At 34.6% G+C, this 21,640-nt stretch overlaps 1 protein-coding gene across 2 annotated transcripts in view; it reads right to left on the bottom strand.

The window, feature by feature from the left end:
• Positions 1-21,640, bottom strand: part of GRID2 (glutamate ionotropic receptor delta type subunit 2) — a 1,541,190-nt gene that overhangs the window by 1,244,461 nt on the left and 275,089 nt on the right. For both annotated transcript variants that reach the window (XM_028849003.2, XM_015138804.3), the window contains exon 2: positions 3,058-3,213. In XM_028849003.2, the coding sequence (XP_028704836.1) occupies positions 3,058-3,213 (156 nt within the window). The remainder of the gene's footprint in view (positions 1-3,057; positions 3,214-21,640) is intronic.

Raw genomic sequence — 21,640 nt, 5'->3', positions numbered from 1 at the left:
TGGCTGATTAGAGGAAATTCTAGCAATAAAATAAATTGAGGATTTCAGGCTATTAGATTTTACTTATCTAATCTCTGAGTGATCCCTATTATCATTTGTCATTATTACTAAATATCTATATGTTTGATGATGCTATTTGTTCAAGGATTGACTTTCAAATTTGAATTAACAGAGCCATCAAAACCGTGAGTTTTTCTCTAAGTTCATTAGGGATGCTAATATGGAAGCAATCACTTATAATTGTATCATTGAATCTTTTGTCCTTTAGATTGTAAAAAATGAAAACAAACAAGGTGATGTTAGTCCCTCTCATTATAAGTTTGCATAGTATTGCAGTAAACACATGAAAGTTGGCTATCTTCAATGGCACAGTCGAGGTTTTCTACTAAATTACTTCCTCAAAACATTGAAGAAAACAGTGCTTCTGAATGGGTTATTTGTTCTCTTTCAATAGAATATTTTCTCTTATTTTTTCAAGCCACCATCTTACAAAAAAAAAAAAAAAAAAAAAAAAACCTCTATAAATAATTATTTTTACTTCTAACATCAACTGAAACCCTTCTTGATATTGAATAGGGAAACAAATTATCTTTAAAGCTTCCTGGAACTCATTTCAGGTTTATTACCCAAAGCTGACCATCAAAATAACTGGTGGAGAACACCCTGTTAGTATCAGAAACCATCAGGCAAACTGCCCAGCTCTTTCATTTTTCTTGACAAATACCTAGTGGTCTCTATCTGGGAACTTTATTACCTCTTTCAATTTGCTTTCAGTGCCATCACGTCACTATTGCAAGGTATTTTTGTTTCAGAATTTAGCTGGCAGCAGAATAATTAAAGAGAGCAATGTGAAAACAAAACAAAACAAACGGTATAGTATTTAAAAAACTGTCATTACTTTTCAAATTGTAGTCTTTAATAAAGGTGTGAGGGACTTTTTTTTCTGACCTTATAATTCAGGTTTCTCACCATTGTGTTGTCTTCATTTCATTTTTTTCTTACTACTTTTTTAGTCAAGGTCAATTTTTTTAAAAGCGTGGGTAGCTTAGCATGTCTTTGAAGTTAATTCACAATTATTAATATGTAGTTACTCAGAAGATAAAGAAAGAAATCAGTCCTCACATTTTACCTGCTCACATTCTGGTCCTTATAAATAAGGTTGAGAAAGAAAAGTAATACAGATTTCTGAAAAATGAATGACATATATTTCCTATTGGATATATCTTTAAAATTATTTGGTATCTTCTTCAAACTCGATTTTATTATTTTCCAGATCCTTCTATTATTTCTAATATTAATTTATACTGCTTTTAAATATTTCCACAGAAAATTTATTAACATTTCCAATATTTAAATCCCTGTATTGTCAGGATGATTCTGATTTTGAAATATAAATATCTGAATATTTATTTCAATCTGACTTTTTGCATTAATGTTTACTTATTAAAAATTAAAATCTCATTGTATTATTACAAACATTGTTATCCTATTGTTTGTAAAGCCAGTTTTTACTGAAAACAGTTCTATTCGTTTTTATAAAAATGATTTTTTTACTCCATTCCATTAACAACAAGGAAAAAACTTTTAGACCACCAATCACACATCTATTTTCTAAATAACACAAATAAGTTTCAAAAGTAGCCAGTGTTATTGATTGAAAATATATTTCAATAAAGGTTACCCGCACATCAAGCAGATAAAACAGTAAATGAAAAGTACACGTTTTCAGACACTTATTTTCCTTACTCTTTCAATGTTTGCATTACGAAAAAAAAAATTCTGCTCAACTTTGTTACAGTTAATATGGTATCTGCCTTTTCTTCTGCCAAATCCTATTTAAATTTTTAATGAGGCAAATGTTTTATTTGACTAAATTAATTTTGCATTCATTATCTTCTGTTTAAATACATTATCACAATAAAAAATAAGGTAGACTAGTTTCTTAGTTTAGGCTGCTATATCAAAATACCTCAGGTTAAGTAATTTATAATAACAGAAATTTATTGCTCACAGTTCTGGAGACCAGCAAATCCAAGATCAAAGGCCCAGCAGATTAGGTGTCTTGTGAGAGCTCTTCTTCTACTTCAGAGATGGTGCCTTCTTGCTGAGTCCTCGAATGGCAGAAGGGGCAGGCAAGCTCCCTTGGGCCTGTTTTATAAGGGCACTAATCCTATCCACGAGGACAGAGCCCTCATGACCTAATCATCTTCTGAAGGCCCCACCTCTTAATACCACCAGAATGGGAATTTGGTTTCAACCTATGCAGTGGGGTAGGAGGGAACACAAACGTTCAGACCTTCCCAATTAGCAACAAATAGTCTCATGTAAAATGAGTGCTTTCTGGATCAAGAGGCTAAATGTTTAATTAGATTAATAGAATCAAACAGAAAATTCCATTTGTCTGGGATCTTTCAATCAAAATCTTCATTAATAGGAGTGATGATTCCAATATATTAACAATAATTGGTATTTGTATTACTTTGTACCAACGAAAAATTTTAATTTACTCAGGTTTACAGAGGCAAAGGAGGAAAGTGCTTTAATATTTGCTGCCTCGTAGAGAGTAAAAATTTATAGCATAGGTCAGTATGTTAGAGTCCTAATGCAAAATCTTTGATTTGTATGTAGTGTCCAAAGGTTTTTCTTGCAGCAGTTCATTTGTCATGAGTACACCTGATATGTCATCCCAAGTTGTAACAACACCCAAGGTGGCAGTTATCTCAGAGAAGTCCAAAATAAACATTCTGTTACAAAATACTACTTAAAAAACAAGTTTCATTTACACTGAAGTCATAAAAATGTTGCAAAGTTTTTACATGTAAATATTTGTTCATTTTCATATTATATTTCAATTAATATAATAACCTCCCACATTCTACACTTTCAAAACTGGAATATAAGATTGACATCTACAACACAGTGATCTCTAAGGAAAATAATGCCCTACTATCAGCACAGATACAAAAATGATATCCATGTTTAATAAGTTTCATCAAAGATAATTTCATTGCCATTTGAACTGAACCAAAAAACCAAAATAAATACTGATGACCTTACCTTCTTGAACTGCTTGAAAAGGGTTGTTGCCATCAACAAACGTCACTGAAAATGTGATTTTCTCAGTCTGTAAGATCTCCTCATTCTGGTTAAGGTCACCAACTGCTGTGCGAAACACCTCATCATCCTTTTTGGCAGATTCATCAAAAATTGCTCCTAGAAAGAAGTGAGTTTTGCCATTAAATAATAACATAAATATTCTGTCATGCCCTCTGGAAATATGACATGAAGACTTATGTATTTAAAAAACATATACATTCACTTAAAGCATGCACTTTACTTATTAAGGAAACACATTGTACTGGAAGCAGTGTAATAGCTGAGAAGGAGTATAATTACTTCTTCCAAATGGAATGATAAAGAGTACCTCAAAGTGTTATTGCAGGGAGATCATGGGGAAGAAAATGTAATAAGTATCAAAAGCTTCTACATGACAAAGTATCCAATACATTGGATGTCTTATATCATGAAACCTTTAAGGAATTCATAGCTGGAAGATTTCTTTTCTGAATAAAAGGAAATAAGCTCAGAAAACTTCCTGAGGTCAATTCATAGAACATATAGGAATCAAACCATTCTGGTGATCTTAATTTATTTTTCATGTCCTTCCTTTCTTCCCCTCGCCCTCCTTTTTTTTTGAACACAGGTATCATTATCTTTTATAGTAGTAAAGTCAATAATATTTATAGAAAATGTAAAGACATTCAAATCTCTGTGCAGAGGGAATGGAGAAATATTTCTCAAGGAACTAATGTAAGTCCTAATTATAGCATTTTTTATCCATGTGTAACTATGATGATGATAAACACTGTGCTAAATAGTATTTGGTTGGTAATGGCATATTTGGTAAACACATTGATTCTAAGGGCAAACTGATTTTAAATACTGACTCTGTCACTTGTTAAGTATGCGACCTTGACCAACATGCTCAAATTCTAAACCTCACATTTGTCTAACCTCACATTGTATGTATTAAACACATTGGTCTAAACCTCTCATTGTGTGTATTAAATGATAATATACAGTGTGTATTATTATATACACAGTGTGTATTATAAAGCCAGTGTGAAGCTGGCTTTATCTTTTCACTGCTCTTTTTATCTGGTTGGTTGCTCGGTTTATTTTGAGATGGAGTCTTGCTCTGTCACCTAGGCTACAGTGCAATGGCGCGATCTCAGCTTACTGCAAACCTCCGCCTCCTGGGTTCAAGCCTTTCTCCTGCCTCAGCTTCCTGAGTAGCTGGGATTATAGGTGCACACCACCACACTCGGCTAATTTCTTTTTGTATTTTTAGTAGAGACGGGATTTCACCATTTTGGCCACGCTGGTCTCGCGTTCCTGACCTCAGGTGATCCACCCGCCTCAGCCTCCAAAAGTACTGGGATTAAAGGAGTGAGCCACGGTGCCTGGCCATCGCTGCTCTTTTATATTGGCATGGATTGTATCAGTCTCCTCAAACCATTGCCTTGTTTCCTATATATTTTGAATACCTGTCCATGGCATGAGAGAAAATAATGAAGATTTTTTTTTTTTTTTTTGAGACAGTCTTACTCTGTCGCCCAGGCTGGAGTGCAGTGGCGCCATCTCAGCTCACTGCAAGCTCCACCTCCCAGGTTCACGCCATTCTCCTGCCTCAGCCTCCCGAGTAGCTGGGACTACAGGCGCCCGCCACCACGCCCGGATAATTTTTTGTATTTTTAGTAGAGACGGGGTTTCACCGTGTTAGCCAGGATGGTCTCGATCTCATGACCTCGTGATCCACCCCCCTCGGCCTCCCAAAGTGCTGGGGTTACAGGTGTGAGCCACTGTGGCTGGCCAGAATTTTCCAAATTGACATATAAATTGAGTACTTCCTTAATATGTTATTGGATGTTTACTAACCAGAATATTAATATTTTATCAATATAATTTTATTAATATATTTTTATTGTATAATGAAATTTAATTTATTAAATATAAAATATAAATTTATTAATATAATTATATAGATTATATACTTTAATTTTTACTAAAACCTGTCTTTTCTGAACCAGATAATACTTTTTAATCTAAGCTCTTGTGAAAACATTTAGACAATAAATGTTTGACCTATCTTGCTAATTTAAGCAACTTTCATAAGAATTATTTTAATATGCGATAATCCTTATGTTTATCTAGATTAATAATTACAATGAAATTTAATACTATCAGGTTTAGATACACAAATTTCCTTAATAGTTTGTTAGAAAGTATGATACAAATTTTTTATAATTGAAGCTGAAATAACCAATTCATTTTAAATCAGATAATCTAAATGTCTACTCACAAACTAGTAATGTGTATTTATACAAAGATATTTCAACTTGTCATGGATTCTAAATGAGTCTTTAAAAAATAGCTTCTAATCAACCTTGTTTTATAGCAGGTGATGTTATTGACTTCTGCTGTATTAGTAATACATTTTTGGTGGAAGCATTTTACTATTACATGGCAGAACACTTAATATTGCCTTAAATATTCAACTTGGCTTAAAAAACAGCAGATACCTGTGGAATCGATAGCACATTAGTCAATCCTTTGCAGACTTAAGATATACTGAAAAAATGGATAAAAGAAACAGTTCATCTTTCTGCAAACAGCAAGGAAGTACGCAGAAGAAACAGTTCATCTTATTGCAAACAGTGTAATCAAAGAACAGAAAATCTTATCCAACATTTCAAATCCCAGTTATTTATTTACATTTTTTCTTCAGCTATAAAAATCTCATCTTACACTGACTTTGTACTAACGGAGTGCACGCAGTATTTTGTCTTCAACACAAGCATTCTGAAAACAATGTGATATAGTTCCACAGGAAGGATCCTGGAACAGAAATTCCTTTCTAATTTCACCCACTTCCAATAGTCAAAGCAAAGTCATCTCTTTATTCTTTGTATTAATACACAAATATTACCAGTCAAGATAACGCAATACTGTATGTACTAGATCTACTTTTTTAACTATATAGTTGCTCAAATGTAACATTCATAATTATGTAGTTAACATGATGTCAAAGCATCTAGATCCTTCCCAGGTATTTTTATTAGCATGATTTTACAGTCAGTTTTATTTTATAACCTTCATGGGAAAAGCAGATTAGACCTGTCACGATAACATAATTATTATACCATTGATATACACACACACACACCACACATGGCATTTCATCAATACTCTATATACACTTCTTACTGGCCAAACTGAAGGGAAGAATAACCAATCAATAAAGCAGGAAAGGAACGCCTCCTAAATATTCCTATCATAGCAATTTTTAATTAGTCATTTCCATCACTAAAGGTTGATATTCTGTTGCTTTTATGGGGGAGAAATAAAGGCTTTATGTAATCCTTATGCAAACATACTGACATGCAAGTGGCTAAAATATATATATTTTAAATGAAAATTATATCATGTTTACATGTCTTCTTATATCTTAGAAAAATACTAATGTTAATGAGTTTGTACTATATATGTAATGCTACTGAAAACAATTTTCATGGACTAATGGACCAACTGGCATATATATGAAAAAAATACCAACTTTAGGCAAAGTTCTACAAAAATATAATTGTCAACTTAATTACAATGTATAGTAATATTAAAGCAATGCTAATGTCTTAAATTGTCATTGTGAGGTGTCATATGTAAAAGTATTAATGCAGGTATGCCCTTTGAAAATTCATAAATTATTGTACAATTCAAAGTTATAAAACCGCTGACAAGCTATAGTACTTCCGTTAAAAAAATTATGTTATAGAAAGGTATTTAAATATTCCCAAAATACATATACTTACTTGCCAATTTTTAAAATGACAATCCAATTTTTTTCTTTAAACCTAATAGATATATGCTTGGGGTGTGTGTGTGTGTGTGTGTGTGTGTGTGTGTGTGTGTGTGTATGTAGATTTTTTGAACTTGAAATAAATCAGCACTTCAGACCATAAAATCATTTCACCCAAAAATACATTCACAAATATGCCTTCTAAATAAAATATTTAAAAGTTCACTAACCTAAGCAACTCAACAAGTCTCCAAACATTCGAAGATTTTTCTCCTTTGTGGTTTTATTTTTGGTGTTTCCTCTACCATGGAGGTAGTCTTTATCACATTAGCAAAATACAATTTCCTAAGCCATAGAAACTATTTTTATACTTACATTGTGTATAAAAGAGCCTGAATATTTTAGACACTCGAGAATCACTGATTAAACCTTTTTTTAAACATTAAATTAGGTATAATCTTGTAAAATAAAATACCTAAATTCAGATGTATAGATAAAATATTAAGTTACACCTAAACCTAAATTAAAACAAAAGTAGACTTAAAAATGTGCTTGCATGTTAATTTATTGTCACAGTCATTATCACGATTCCAGAAGACCCAACTTAGCAAGGTAGTAATCATACACAAGGTGATTAATAATCGTGTTAAAAACTTGTATTTTAGTTTGAATACTGAAAATTTTGTGTCTTATAAATTTAAGAGACAAGTAGAATAAACATTATTTACCTGAGGGATAGTAGAGAAAAAATGTGTTCATTTTGCACATAATTTCCTCTGAAAAATTGAGAAAAATTTTGATATATCTTGAAATTTTGCACAGCAAATGGAATTATCAGAAGATATATATATTCTATAACAAACCTATCAAGTTGTATTTAAAATAAAAGACTCTAAATATTGAAACCAGCGTGAACACATCTACATTCCTATTGCACAATCAATAGCATATCATCTAGCAAAACTTATATAAAAAATTTGTGCACAAATGTTTCGTTGAATGTCGTAGTCCCAAATAAAATCAAAGATGGCTGATCTTCATTTTTTTAGTCACAAAGTTCTAACTTTCTACTCTCTTTTCTCACTTAATTTTAACTAACATATAAATTATATATGGTAGGTAATCATAAAAGGAATAGACTTCATTGAAAGTTAGCAAAGGTGCTACATGCAATGAATATTTTATTTTCTTTGTAACAACAGAGATGATTCTTTGGTTCATGCTCTCTCTTTCTCTACCCCCCAGCTTTTTCTCTTCACTTTTTCTCTTTATGTTAACATATCCATGCATCTAGCCATTCATCCATCTATTCATCAAACCAATCCTTCCTAAACACAGAAAAAAACATCAAAGCCAAGCCACTGTCCTCTTTAACAAATTATTTAGTGGCCAAATATTTGAAATGGGTTAAGCATTGAATAAAGTAATAGTGGAAATAAGATGCCATAAGAAGATCATAAAAAGAGGCAATCATGTTGTTTTTGTAAACTCATAGCTGAAAGGAATTTTAGAGATGGTTTATGCAAACCTCGTCATCCTTCATAAATTATAGTGCAAACATTTTAAGTATTTTCACCCAAATTACACAACCAAAGGTTACAAGATGTAGAGTAGGAGGTTAGGTGTCCTGGTTTCAAGTTTGGAGCTATGTCTGACATATTATGCTTTTTTCACTTCAAACATTTGTTTTATGGTGGTTATATATATAGAGAGAGTACATCAGGACATATATGTGGATGTATATACACCTGTACATATATATTCAATAAATAGTACTATAATGATGATTAGCATATTAAATTCATTTACTTTAACCATGAAGGTTATAAAATTGATGAAACGTAGTAAAATGCTGATCAGAAGAATAGTTTTACATAAAATTTAATTCCTTTGCCTGAGAAGCTTCAACAACTTTACTTTAGGAGGTTAAAATAAAGAAAAAAGTACAACCTTCTGCCTTGGGGAGTTTATTGGTCACAGTAGGATTTACAGTTCTGCAGAGCTATTCAGAATTGTTAAATCATCATATATCCTTACTGTTTTAGATGCTACTATTCACAAGTGGGTTTTTAATTTAATTCTGACAATGCATTTTGCATACACATTAGTTGCACTGTGAGCATATATCCAAGTAAAGAGATTTATAACATTGTTTTCATCTACAAACAGGATTCCTACTATTGCCAGTGGAAATTATGCAGCATTTCAAAAGGAGGGCAAATAATAAAAGGCGTTATAGATATTGTAAAAATCAGATTTCTCCTTTATTTCATTGTCTCATTCATGTTACCCTCAGTTCAAGGAGAAAAAATGTTGAACATGTTCAAAACTACTAGGTAGTAAGAAAAGTTAGCAGTATTACGACCAAAAGAGATTAGCATTTTTGATACCATTTAGTATCTTTACTTAAGCATAGATAATATCTTTGACACCAATAAGCATTTTTACTTAGCAGAGATATCAGTTACTATTTCAGTGGAGTATCATTACAATGAAGGTGAAGGCATTGTTTATATATATATGTATATAAATATATACACATATGCACGTGTGCATATATATGTGTATATATTTATATTATACATGTTAATATGTGTATATATTTATATTTTACATGCACAAATAGGTACATTTATTACATACACACACATATATATTACAACCGTGTGTATGTAATGAATACACATGTGTGTATGTGATAAATGTGCATATTTGTGCATGTGTGTATATAAATTATATATTTATAATTATATCTACATATATATATCTGTGTGTGTGTGTGTGTGTGTATATATATATAAAATATATAAAATTATCTTCCCAGGAAATATTGAGATATCATCCACAATTTAATTCTGCATTACAAATGTTTCAGCAGCCTCTTAGTTAACAGAACATTTCCTAATATGTTCTATGCTTACCCTTGCAGGCATGAAATAGGGTTTTCAGAACTCTTTATCCTTTTATCGTGAGGCATATTTTTCTCAGTTCATCTTATCTAACCCTTCACAATCACTCTGACTAAAAAAGTGAACCAAAACAATGACTCTAATTGTCGGAACGGAGGTGCTGGATATACACCAAATTCATGACAATTAGCAAATATTATTCTGAATTAGAGACAATTGTGCTCTGTTGTGTTTCTCTCCAGTTTATAATAATTGAAATATTAGAAACACTAGCAATTAACATTTATTAGTACTAAGGACTGTACTAAGTGGCTCATAGACATTATTTTATTTAGTTGTGATTAAAAAAAAAAAAAAAAAAACTTTGAGGGAAATGAAACTCAGGTTAAGTAACTTTCCCCTGGCCCAAGCTAGTAATAATTGCTGCAGAATCCACAGCTCTCAGTTTCTCAGCAATCTTCCAAAAACACTAGGAGCTTAATAACTGGCAATATATACATTAAAACAAATTTCCACATAAGGAAATAATATGCATATTTTTATTTTCATAATAATATATATGGAGAGAGATAGAGTCTTTCTCTGTCACCCAAGCTGAAGTGTAATTGTGCAACCATGGCTCACTGCAGTCTCAATCTCCCCGACTCACGTGATCCCCCGTCTCTGCTCCCTGAGTAGTTGGAACTACAGGCGCATGCCACCAAGCTTGGCTAATTTTTAATTTTTTTGTAGAGACTACATTCTCACTTTGTTGCCCAGGCTGATCTCGAACTTCTGGGCTCAAGTGTTCCTCACTTGAGGGACTGTACTATCACTGTACCTCTGCATCTCAAAGTGCTGAGGTCACAGGCATGAGCCACAACACCCATCATTTCATAATAATTATAATAAAATTTTATTGTACATTAAAATTCTCAAATAGGTTTCAATTTTACATTTTGTTTTATAAAATTTTATTAATTATGCCTATTTTAATATAATTTCTAGTACTTTTTGCACACTTTGAAGTTTCAATATCAGTCTCCGTGATTTAGCTTATAGTATATCAGAAGTTGATTTACCTGTTTTTATACAAACTTTATATTTAAGGGTGTTTAGGGATAATTAATATATAAAAAGATGTAAATTGATATAAATTTCTAAACCTTAGGTTAAATACAATCTTTGCAGTTACTTTGGAATAGTGTTAAATGAGTTCCAATAGAATATGCACTATGACATATTTTTAAATGCAGTATTCAGAACAAATCTCCAGCCTTTCAATTTCTAAGGAGTTTTGTTGTTGTTGCTTACTTTAGTGACTAATGATCCTAATAGAGTGACAATAAAATATATATAAAATATATAAAGTCATTGACTTTATATATTAAGGACCATTGATAATTTACCTAGGTCTATAATAATCAAATTGTAGTCAGGTACAGGAACTATCTGGCTTATTATTTTCCAGTGTCTAGTGCTTACTTAGCACTTTGTTTTGAGAGTTCAAAATACATTATAATATTAACTTCCATTTCACCCACCATAATTATTTAGCCTATAGGAAAGTATCGTTTTTATTTTAAACATAGGTAATCAAGTTGAAAGAGGATATCGTCAAGATCACAGAGGGTATTAGTTATGATAGAGTATAGAAAGGTATACGTGGAAGGAGAATATTCCATGCAGATAGTTAAATGATTATACAGAAATCCTCGAATGTGTATTGTAATTTACATTTAGCTAGTGTCTGAAACATTTTTAATAATTCAGACACATTTACATTCTGTTTTCTTCAATATATTTTTGACAAAGTGACTTAAAATGAGAAGAATAAATCATAGACCAAGAAATGAAATTTTCAGTACTGTCTCCAGAGATTTCCTCAGAGATTTATGTTTGAATGTGACATTTGCTCACAGTGTGAAATAAGTCAAATTCAAAGGGATTCTTCATTCTAACACAAGGTCCTTTTCTTACCCTTACTTTCCAATAACATGTGAATTCACATTTCATTTGGAAAACTTGTATAGTCATCCAGAAACACAAAGCACATTTAAACTGATAATACTATCACTGGAAAAATCTGACAGCTGTGTGTCTTCCAGAAGTATGTGGGAGAAAGGTAAATGTAGGGTGCTTGCCTAAGGAACAGGTACGCTGAGTCATCCACATGGAGCATAAAAAGGGGTTAATTTTTTAAATAATTTCATGTTAGAACATAGATCCTCTCAGAATAGTTTATGCACTTTATACTAGTTTAGTGAATAAACATTTCAAAGATCTATTCTTTGAATAGGAATACTGTGGAATTTTTTTTTTAATTTATTTATTATTATTATACTTTAAGTTGTAGGGTACATGTGCATAACGTGCAGGTTTGTTACATATGTATACTTGTGCCATGTTGGTCTGCTGCACCCATCAACTCGTCATTTACATCAGGTATAACTCCCAATGCAATCCCTCCCCCCTCCCCCCTCCCCATGATAGGCCCCGGTGTGTGATGTTCCCCTTCCTGAGTCCAAGTGATCTCATTGTTCAGTTCCCACCTATGAGTGAGAACATGTGGTGTTTGGTTTTGTGTTCTTGTGATAGTTTGCTAAGAATGATGGTTTCCAGCTGCATCCATGTCCCTACAAAGGACACAAACTCATCCTTTTTGATGGCTGCATAGTATTCCATGGTGTATATGTGCCACATTTTCTTAATCCAATCTGTCACTGATGGACATTTGGGTTGATTCCAAGTCTTTGCTATTGTGAATAGTGCTGCAATAAACATACGTGTGCATGTGTCTTTATAGCAGCATAATTTATAATCCTTTGGGTATACACCCAGTAATGGGATGGCTGGGTCATATGGTACATCTAGTTCTAGATCCTTGAGGAATCGCCATACTGTTTTCCATAATGGTTGAACTAGTTTACAATCCCACCAACAGTGTAAAAGTGTTCCTATTTCTCCACATCCTCTCCAGCACCTGTTGTTTCCTGACTTTTTAATGATCGCCATTCTAACGGGTGTGAGATGGTATCTCATTGTGGTTTTGATTTGCATTTCTCTGATGGCCAGTGATGATGAGCATTTTTTCATGTGTCTGTTGGCTGTATGAATGTCTTCTTTAGAAAACCCCATTGTCTCAGCCCAAAATCTCCTTCAGCTGATAAGCAACTTCAGCAAAGTCTCAGGATACAAAATAAATGTACAAAAATCACAAGCATTCTTATACACCAGTAACAGACAAACAGAGAGCCAAATCAGGAATGAACTTCCATTCACAATTGCTTCAAACAGAATAAAATACCTAGGAATCCAACTTACAAGGGATGTAAAGGACCTCTTCAAGGACAACTACAAAGCACTGCTCAGTGAAATAAAAGAGGACACAAACAAATGGAAGAACATACCATGCTCATGGATAGGAAGAATCAATATCGTGAAAATGGCCATACTGCCCAAGGTAATTTATAGATTAAATGCCGTCCCCATCAAGCTACCAATGAGTTTCTTCACAGAATTGGAAAAAACTGCTTTAAAGTTCATATGGAACCAAAAAAGAGCCCGCATCTCCAAGACAATCCTAAGTCAAAAGAATAAAGCTGGAGGCATCATGGAATTTTTTAAAGAGTACTTGTGACTATTTCTAAAGAAAAAAAAAGCAGTAGCGGGGACTAGACAGTGAAAGCTCAAATATCTGGATTTTTTTCTTGTATAAAAGCAGCACTGTTTAACTCTAAATTAGTTTACATCTCTTCTTACTGAATCCATGAAGATTCAACCAGAACCTTGTGTGCTATGTTGCAGTTTCTTTCTATATTTCATATATTTAATTGAAACAATATCCTATTATTACAAAATTCTGCCATGACAAGAACAAAAAGAACTGGTTTGACAATAGACACTTTGAACACTGCACAGCAATTCAAATTCTTCCCAAACTGACATGATGTATTTTTTTAAAAAATAGATAGGCAAAAAGGTGATAAGGTAGCTACTGAAAAGTATATTCATGGAGAAAAGTTGCAGATATTTTTAGAAATTGAACAGATTTAACATTTTTCTTCCTATACAAATTTACTCTCTCTTTTTAATATTATCTTCAACTTTGACAAAAAAGTGTGAGAATTGGCCTATACTACTATAAGTAAAATCATATGCCAAAGAAATATCTGTATGAAAACATAGTGTGAATGTGATCCTCTTAGAAGGGTCAAACACAGTTTGCACACAAATAATGTAATGTAGGCTGTCTTCTACAGAGTAAAAGTTCTAATTTTATGTTTAAGACAAAAATTTACTCTGCTTTGAGATGAAAACTCATTTTACCTATCTGAATTGGCCAAAATAAATAAGTTGCTTATAATTGAGCATTTTAAAACTTCTGTAAAATACTGTTTTAGTTCTAAAGTAAATGATTGCAGCCTGTAGAATATTTCAGGTAGGAAAATGGTACTCTTCCAATATAAATCTCAAACTTCATAGTTTATTAACTCTGAACTTATTTATAATTTTCTTCTTCTTCTTTATTACATGAACGTACATTTAACTAGGAAAAAGGAAGATTTTATAGATATCCACTGATTATTTTTCCAATATATCCCATAAAATATACAGATATTTCCAGGAAATTGCCATGGAAAATATTTCGAAAGCATTAAGAAAACAGCAATTCTATTACAACTGTAGACTACACAATTGTAAAGGAGACATGAGTTTCCTTTAGAAGGATGTTAAAATTTCTAGGTATTTATTAGCTGCAATATATATTACTGAAAACCATGGCACAAGAACTACGTGACAAATGCACAAGCTTCAGTAGCTGATTCGATCAACCGGAAGAAAGGGTATCAGTGATTGAAGATCAAATGAATGAAATGAAGTGAGAAGAGAAGTTTAGAGAAAAAAGAGTAAAAAGAAACAAACAAAGCCTCCAAGAAATATGGGACAATGTGAAAATACCAAATCTATGCCTGATTGGTGTACCTGAAAGTGACGGGGAGAATGGAACCAAGTTGAAAAACACTCTGCAGAATATAATCCAGGAGAACTTCCCTAACCTAGCAAAGCAAGCCAACATTCAAACTCAGGAAATACAGAGAACGCCACAAAGATACTCCTCGAGAAGAGCAACTCCAAGACACATAATTGTCAGATTCATCAAAGTTGAAATGAAGGAAAAAATGTTAAGGGCAGCCAGAGAGAAAGGTCGGGTTACCCACAAAGGGAAGCCCATCAGAGATCAACCCAGCTGATCTCTCGGCAGAAACTCTATAAGCCAGAAGAGAGTGGGGGCCAATATTCAACATTCTTAAAGAAAAGAATTTTCAACTCAGAATTTCACATCCAACCAAACTAAGCTTCACAAGTGAAGGAGAAATAAAATCCTTTACAGACAAGCAAATGCTGAGAGATTTTGTCACCACCAGGCCTGCCCTACAAGAGACCCTGGAGGAAGCACTAAACATGGAAAGGAACAACTGGTGCCAGTCACTGCAAAAACATGCCAAATTGTAGAGACCATCAATGCTAGGAAGAAACTGCATCAACTAATGAGCAAAATAACCAGCTAACATCATAATGACAGGATCAAGTTCACATATAACAATATTAACCTTAAATGTAAATGGGTTAAATGGTCCAATTGAAAGACACAGACTGGCAAATTGGATAAAGAGTCAAGACCCATCAGTTTGCTGTATTCAGGAGACCCATCTCACATGCAGAGACACACATAGGCTCAAAATAAAGGGATGGAGGAAGATCTACCAAGCAAATGGAGAACAAAAAAAAGCAGGGGTTGCAATCCTAGTCTCTGATAAAACAGACTTTAAACCATCAAAGATCAAAAGAGGCAAAAAAGGCCATTGCATAATGGTAAAGGGATTAATTCAACAAGAAGAGCTAACTATCCTAAATATATATGCACTCAACTTCTTTATAGAAGAATCTTAGCTTTTATTAAATTCTAGCTTTCTGTAGAGGACCTTGCACTTCCTGTAGTCCATTCAACTGGAGATTTATTTTTTCACATATCAAGTCCTGTTACAACCAGTTATTATTGCTTAGCTCCTTAAAAACAATGTCAAACCATCAATTCTCCAATATGGAGTAAAATCATCTCTTCTGAATCCCTTGCCATTTAACTGTCCTACCCTCTGATCCTTCTCATCACTGTCACTGACTACCTCCTGGCCAGATGACTAAATTCATTTTATAAATTGAAACCTGGTTCAAAATCTTTCTCTCTGTCCCAAGTCCTACCATCATCCTTGGTGATAACAGTTGACTTATCGACCTTAGTAACAACTCAATCTCATTTTTCTTAATCCCAATGTTTATACCTCCATGAAACCCACAGCCAATAACAGGTCCCTGACATCCCCTGTACTCTATATGAGAAATCTTGAAATCTATTATCTAACATTCTACACAGTCTTTTTTTCCAGATTCATTCTGTTACATCTGTTCTTCAGCCACATAGAAACTTCCAGTCCCCTGATCACTGAGTCAATGAAGATCCCATTTTACAGAAACTGATAACAGAGAGTAATGAGAGGTAAATCAACAGTTCCCCTTTGAATATGTTATGTTTCTAAAACCTATTAAAATCAAAGTGGAAAATTTAAGTTGGCAATTAACATATGTAAAAAATGGAGCTTAAGAGAAAGATGTCTGAATTGGAGATATATACTTGAGAGTCAACAAGGTACCTTTGGAAATTAAAAATCTGAGAGAAAATGTTATCATATTAAAAAATAGCCCAAATGGAAAGAAAAGGGGCTAGAACAGATCCCAGACCCAGAATGAAGAAAAGCAGAGTGGGAAAATGGCACACCCAAGAGCAACAACCCATCCAGGAGCAACAGAGTCAAGGGATCTCCAACCCCAGCCAAGGGAAGCAGTGAGTGATTGTGTGATCCTGGGAAACCACACATCTACCACAGAGCTTTGCAAACCATGGATCAGGAGGTCCCTTCGTGGGCCCACACCACTAGGGTCTGACACACTAAGCTGGGCAAAGTCTCAGGAGACCAGATGCTCAGGCACATGCAGAGATCTAGGAGCTTTACATACTCCAGCCCCAGGAACCCTGACAATGGTGTCTGCAGCTCAAGCAAGACAGGAGGTACTTCCTAGGAGATACCCCTAGGAAGGGGGCTCAATCCAGGGACCCAAGCAGTGCCAGTCTTCAGGCCCAAATTCCATAGCATGTCACAGGATAAGACCCACTGGCTTGGAATCCAGAACATCCACCAGCAACAGGGTGCAGCCTGCCTGAGAGGAGATGGAGGAAGGGAGGGGTCAGATCACCATATCTACTGTTTAGTTCAGTCAGCCATTCCAGCTTCTGGGTTTTGGAGAGTCCGAATGGTCTGGAAAAGGAAGGGTTCCAACAGTGCAGTACAGCTGCTTTGCCAAACTGTGGCTGGAGTGCTTCAGTAAGCAGGACCTTGGTCCATTCCTTCTCAGTGGGTGGGACCTCCTAGCTGGGGTCTCCAGTCATGTCTGCCTGCATATATTCTATAAATAGATCACTGATTTATCTCTGGGACAGAGTGCCCTGGGGGAAAGGCAGATCGCCACCTTGGTTGTTTAGACAACTCAGCCATTCCAGCCTGTAGACTTTGGAGAGTCCAAGTCAATGGGCAGAGGTGGTTCCTCAGTATGGAAGGGCTGTTTGTCTTCCTTAAGGGGGGGCCCTGATCCACTCCTCTTCATGGGAGTGTCCTTCCAGCCAGGGCTTCTGTCCACCCTGTCCATGTTCAACAGTCAACAGTTCTAATTTCTCTCTAGGAGAGAGTGTCTTGAGAACAACGGAGGTGGCCACCACCTTGGCTGTTCAAATAGCTCAGCTGGTCCAGACTGTGGGTCTTGGAGAGCCCTAAATGATTGGGAGCTGAAGGCCAAGGTCTCTAGCCACCTTCTACAGGTGGGTGCAGGCGGGCAACCAGTCAGTATCCCCCGGAATAGAGCTTCCAGAGGAAGGGACAGCCTGCCATATTTGCTGTTTTGCAGTCTTTACTGTTGATACCTCCAGGTATGGGAAAAAATGAGGTGACTAGGGTCTAGAGCTGACCCACAGCAAGCTGCAGCAATGCTAAAACAAACAAACAGAAAAGCAAGCAACAACAAAACCCACAAAAAAAACCCATCCAAAAGTAAGCAAAATCAAAGATCATAGGTAGATAAGCCCACAAATATGAGAAAGAACCATTGCAAAAACACTGAAAACTCAAAAAACCAGAGTGTCCCTTTTCATCTAAATGACTGAACCACCTCACCAGCAAGGTCTCAGAATGGGACTGAGGCTGACATGGCTGAAATGACAGAAGTAGGCTTCAAAATGCAGATAAAAACAACCTTTGCTGAGCTAAAGGAGCATGTTGTAACCCAATGCAAAGATCCTAAACATCATGGTAAAGCAATACAGGGGCTGACAGGCAAAATAGCCAGAATATAGAGGAATATAACAAACCTGATGAAGCTGAAAAGAACACTACAAGAATTTCCCATTGCAATTACAAGATTAATAGCAGAATAGGTCAAGAGGAGGAAAGACTTTCTGAACTTGAAGACTATCTTTCTGAGATAAGACAGCCAGACAAGAACAGAGAAAAAGGAATGAACAAAGCCTTCAGGAAATATGGGATTATCTAAAGAGACAGAATCTATGACTGATTGGGGTACCCAAAAGATATAAAGACAATGGAAACAATTTAACAAACATACTTCAAGATATTATCAGAAGAACTTCCCCAACCTAGCAGGAAAGGCCAACATTCAAATTCAGGAAATGTAGAAAACCCCAGTAAGATACTACATAAGAAGGTCCTCCACAAGACACATAATCATCAAATTCTCCAAGGTCAAATGAAAGAAAAAGTGTTAAGGGCAGCCAGAGAGAAAGGGCAGGTGACTGACAAAGGGAAGCCCATCAGACTAACAGTGGACCTCTCAGAAGAAACCCTACAACCCAAAGAGATTGGAGGGCAAAATGTGACATTTTAAAGAAAATAATTTCCAATATAGAATTTCATATCTGGACAAACTCAGCTTCAAAAAGAAAGGAGAGGAGATCCTTTCATAAGAGAAAGAGGTCGTTTTCAGACAAGAAAATGTTTAGGGAATTTGTTGTCACCAGACTTGTGTTACAAGAGCTCCTGAAGGAAGCACTAAATATGGAAAGGACCAGCCACTTAAAACAGCAACAACAACAACAACAACAACAATAACAACAACAAAAATGAAGTACAGACCAGTTAACACTATATAGTAACCACATAAACATGTCTGCAAAATAGCCAGTTATAATAGCATCATGATAACAGGATCAAAAACACACATAAAAATACTAACCTTAAATGTAAATGGGATAAATGCCCCATTTAAAAGACAAAGAATGGCAAGCTGGGTACAGTACTAAAACCCATTCGTATGCTTACTTCAAGGGACTTGTCTCACATACAAAGACACACATAGGCTTTGGAGGAATATTAACCCAGGAAATAGAAAACAGGAAAAAAGCAGGGGTTGCAATCCTAGTTTCTGACAAACCAGACTTTAAACCAACAAAGAACAAAAGACAAAGAAGGGGATTACATAAAGGTAAAGGGTTCAATTCAACAAAAACAGCTAACTATCTTAAATATACATGCACCCAATACAGGAGCACCCAGATTCATAAGCAAGTTCTTAGAGACCTTCATGAGACTTAGGCTTCTTCAAAGTAATAGTATGAGCCTTTCACATCCCACTGACAATACTAGATTATTGAGACAGTAAATTCACGGATACTCAGGACCTGAACTCAGCTCTGGATCCAGTTGACCTGATAGATATCTACAGAACTCTCTACCTAAAAACAACAGAATGTGCATTCTTCTCAGTGGAACATGTCACTTAATCTAAAATGAATCACATAATTGGAAGTAAAACACACCTCAGCAAATGCAAGAGAACTGAAATCATAACAAACAGTCTCTCAGACCACAGTGCAATAAAATTAGAACTCAAGATTCAGAAATTCACTCAAAACCATACAACTACATGGAAATTGAATAACCTGTTCCTGAATGACTTTTGGGTAAATAATGAAATTAAGGTAGAAACCAACAAGTTCTTTGTAACTAATGACAACAAAGAAACAACATACCAGATTAACTAGGATGCAGCTAAAGCAGTGTCAAGAGAGAAATTTATAGTACTAAATGTCCATATCAAACAGCTAGAAAGATCTCAAATTTACATTCTAACATCACAACAAAAGAACTAGAGAACTAAGAGCAAACAAATCCCAATGCTAGCAGAAGATAAGAAGTAATCAAGATCAGAGCAGAACTGAAGGAGACAGAGACATGAAAAACCCTTCAAAAACTGAAATCCAGAAGTTGTTTTAAAAAATTAAAATAAAATAGACTCATAGCTAGACTAATAAAGAAGAAAACAAATAATATTCCAATAAATGCAATCAGAAATGATAAGGGAGATATCACCACTGACCCCAAAGAAATACAAACAACCATCAGAGAATACTATAAATATCTCTATTCACATAAACTGGACAATCTAGAAGAAAGGAACAAATTCCTGGAAACATATAGTCTCCCAACACTGAACCAGGAAGAAACAGAATGCTTGAATAGGGCAATAATGAGTTCTGAAACTGAGGCAGTAATAAATAGCCTAATAACCAAAAATAGCCCAGGGCCAGATAGATTTATGGGTGAATTCTACCAGAGGTACAAAGAAGAGCCAGTACCATTCCTACTGATACTATTCCAAAAAAAAAAAAGAAAGAAAGAAAAGGAAGGAATCCTCCTTAACTCATTCTATGAGGCCATAATCATTCTGACACCAAAACCTGGTAGAGATACAAGAAAAAAAGAAAACTTCAGGCCAATATCATTGGTGAACATCTATGTGAAAATACTCAACAAAACACTGCTAAACCGAATCCAACAGCACATCAAAAAGTTTATCTGCAATGATCAAGTAGGATGCAAGGATGGTTCAACATATGCAAATCCTCAGGATGCAAGGCTGATTCAGCATATGTAAATCAATAAATGTGATTCATCACATAAACAGAACTAAAAACAAAATCCATGTGATTATCTCAGTAGATTCAGAAAAGGCCTTCAATAAAATTTAACATCCCTTCATATTAAAAACTCTCAATAAACCAGGTATTGAAGCAACATACCTCAAAATAATAAGAGCCATTTATGCCATACCCACAGCCAATATCATACTGAGTGGCAAAAACTGGAAGCACTCCCCTTGTAAAACTGGCACAAGACAAGCTTGTCTACTGTCAAGACTCCTATTCAAAATAGTGTTGGAAGTTCTAGCCAGGGCAATCAGGCAAAAGAAAGAAATAAAGACATTCAAATACAAAGACAGGAAGTCAAAGTATCTTTGTTTGCAGATGACATAATGCTGTATCTAGAAACCTCCATCATCTCAATCGAAAAGCTGCTTAAACTGATACACAACTTTAACAAAGTCTCAAGATAAAAATAAATATGTAAAAACCAGTAGCATTCCTATATGTCAACAACAGACAAGCTCAACACCAAATCACAAATAAGCTCCCATTCAGAAATGCCACCAAAATAATAAGATACCTAGGAGATAACAAGGGAAGTGAAGGATCTCTTCAAGAAAAACTATAAACCACCTGCTCAAATAAATCAGAAATGACACAAACAAATGGAAAAACATTTCATGCTCCTGGACAGGAATAATTAATATGAAAATGACCACACTGCTCAAAGCAATTCATGAATTCAATGTTATTCCCATTAAACTCACATTGGCATTCTTCACAGAATTAGAAAAAGATATTTTAAAATTCATATGGAGCCAAAAAGAGCCCGAATAGCCAAGACAA

Source organism: Macaca mulatta, chromosome 5 (genome assembly GCF_049350105.2).
Source record: "Macaca mulatta isolate MMU2019108-1 chromosome 5, T2T-MMU8v2.0, whole genome shotgun sequence".
Classification (NCBI taxonomy): domain Eukaryota; kingdom Metazoa; phylum Chordata; class Mammalia; order Primates; family Cercopithecidae; genus Macaca; species Macaca mulatta.
This window is presented reverse-complemented; position numbering and strand designations above follow the sequence as displayed.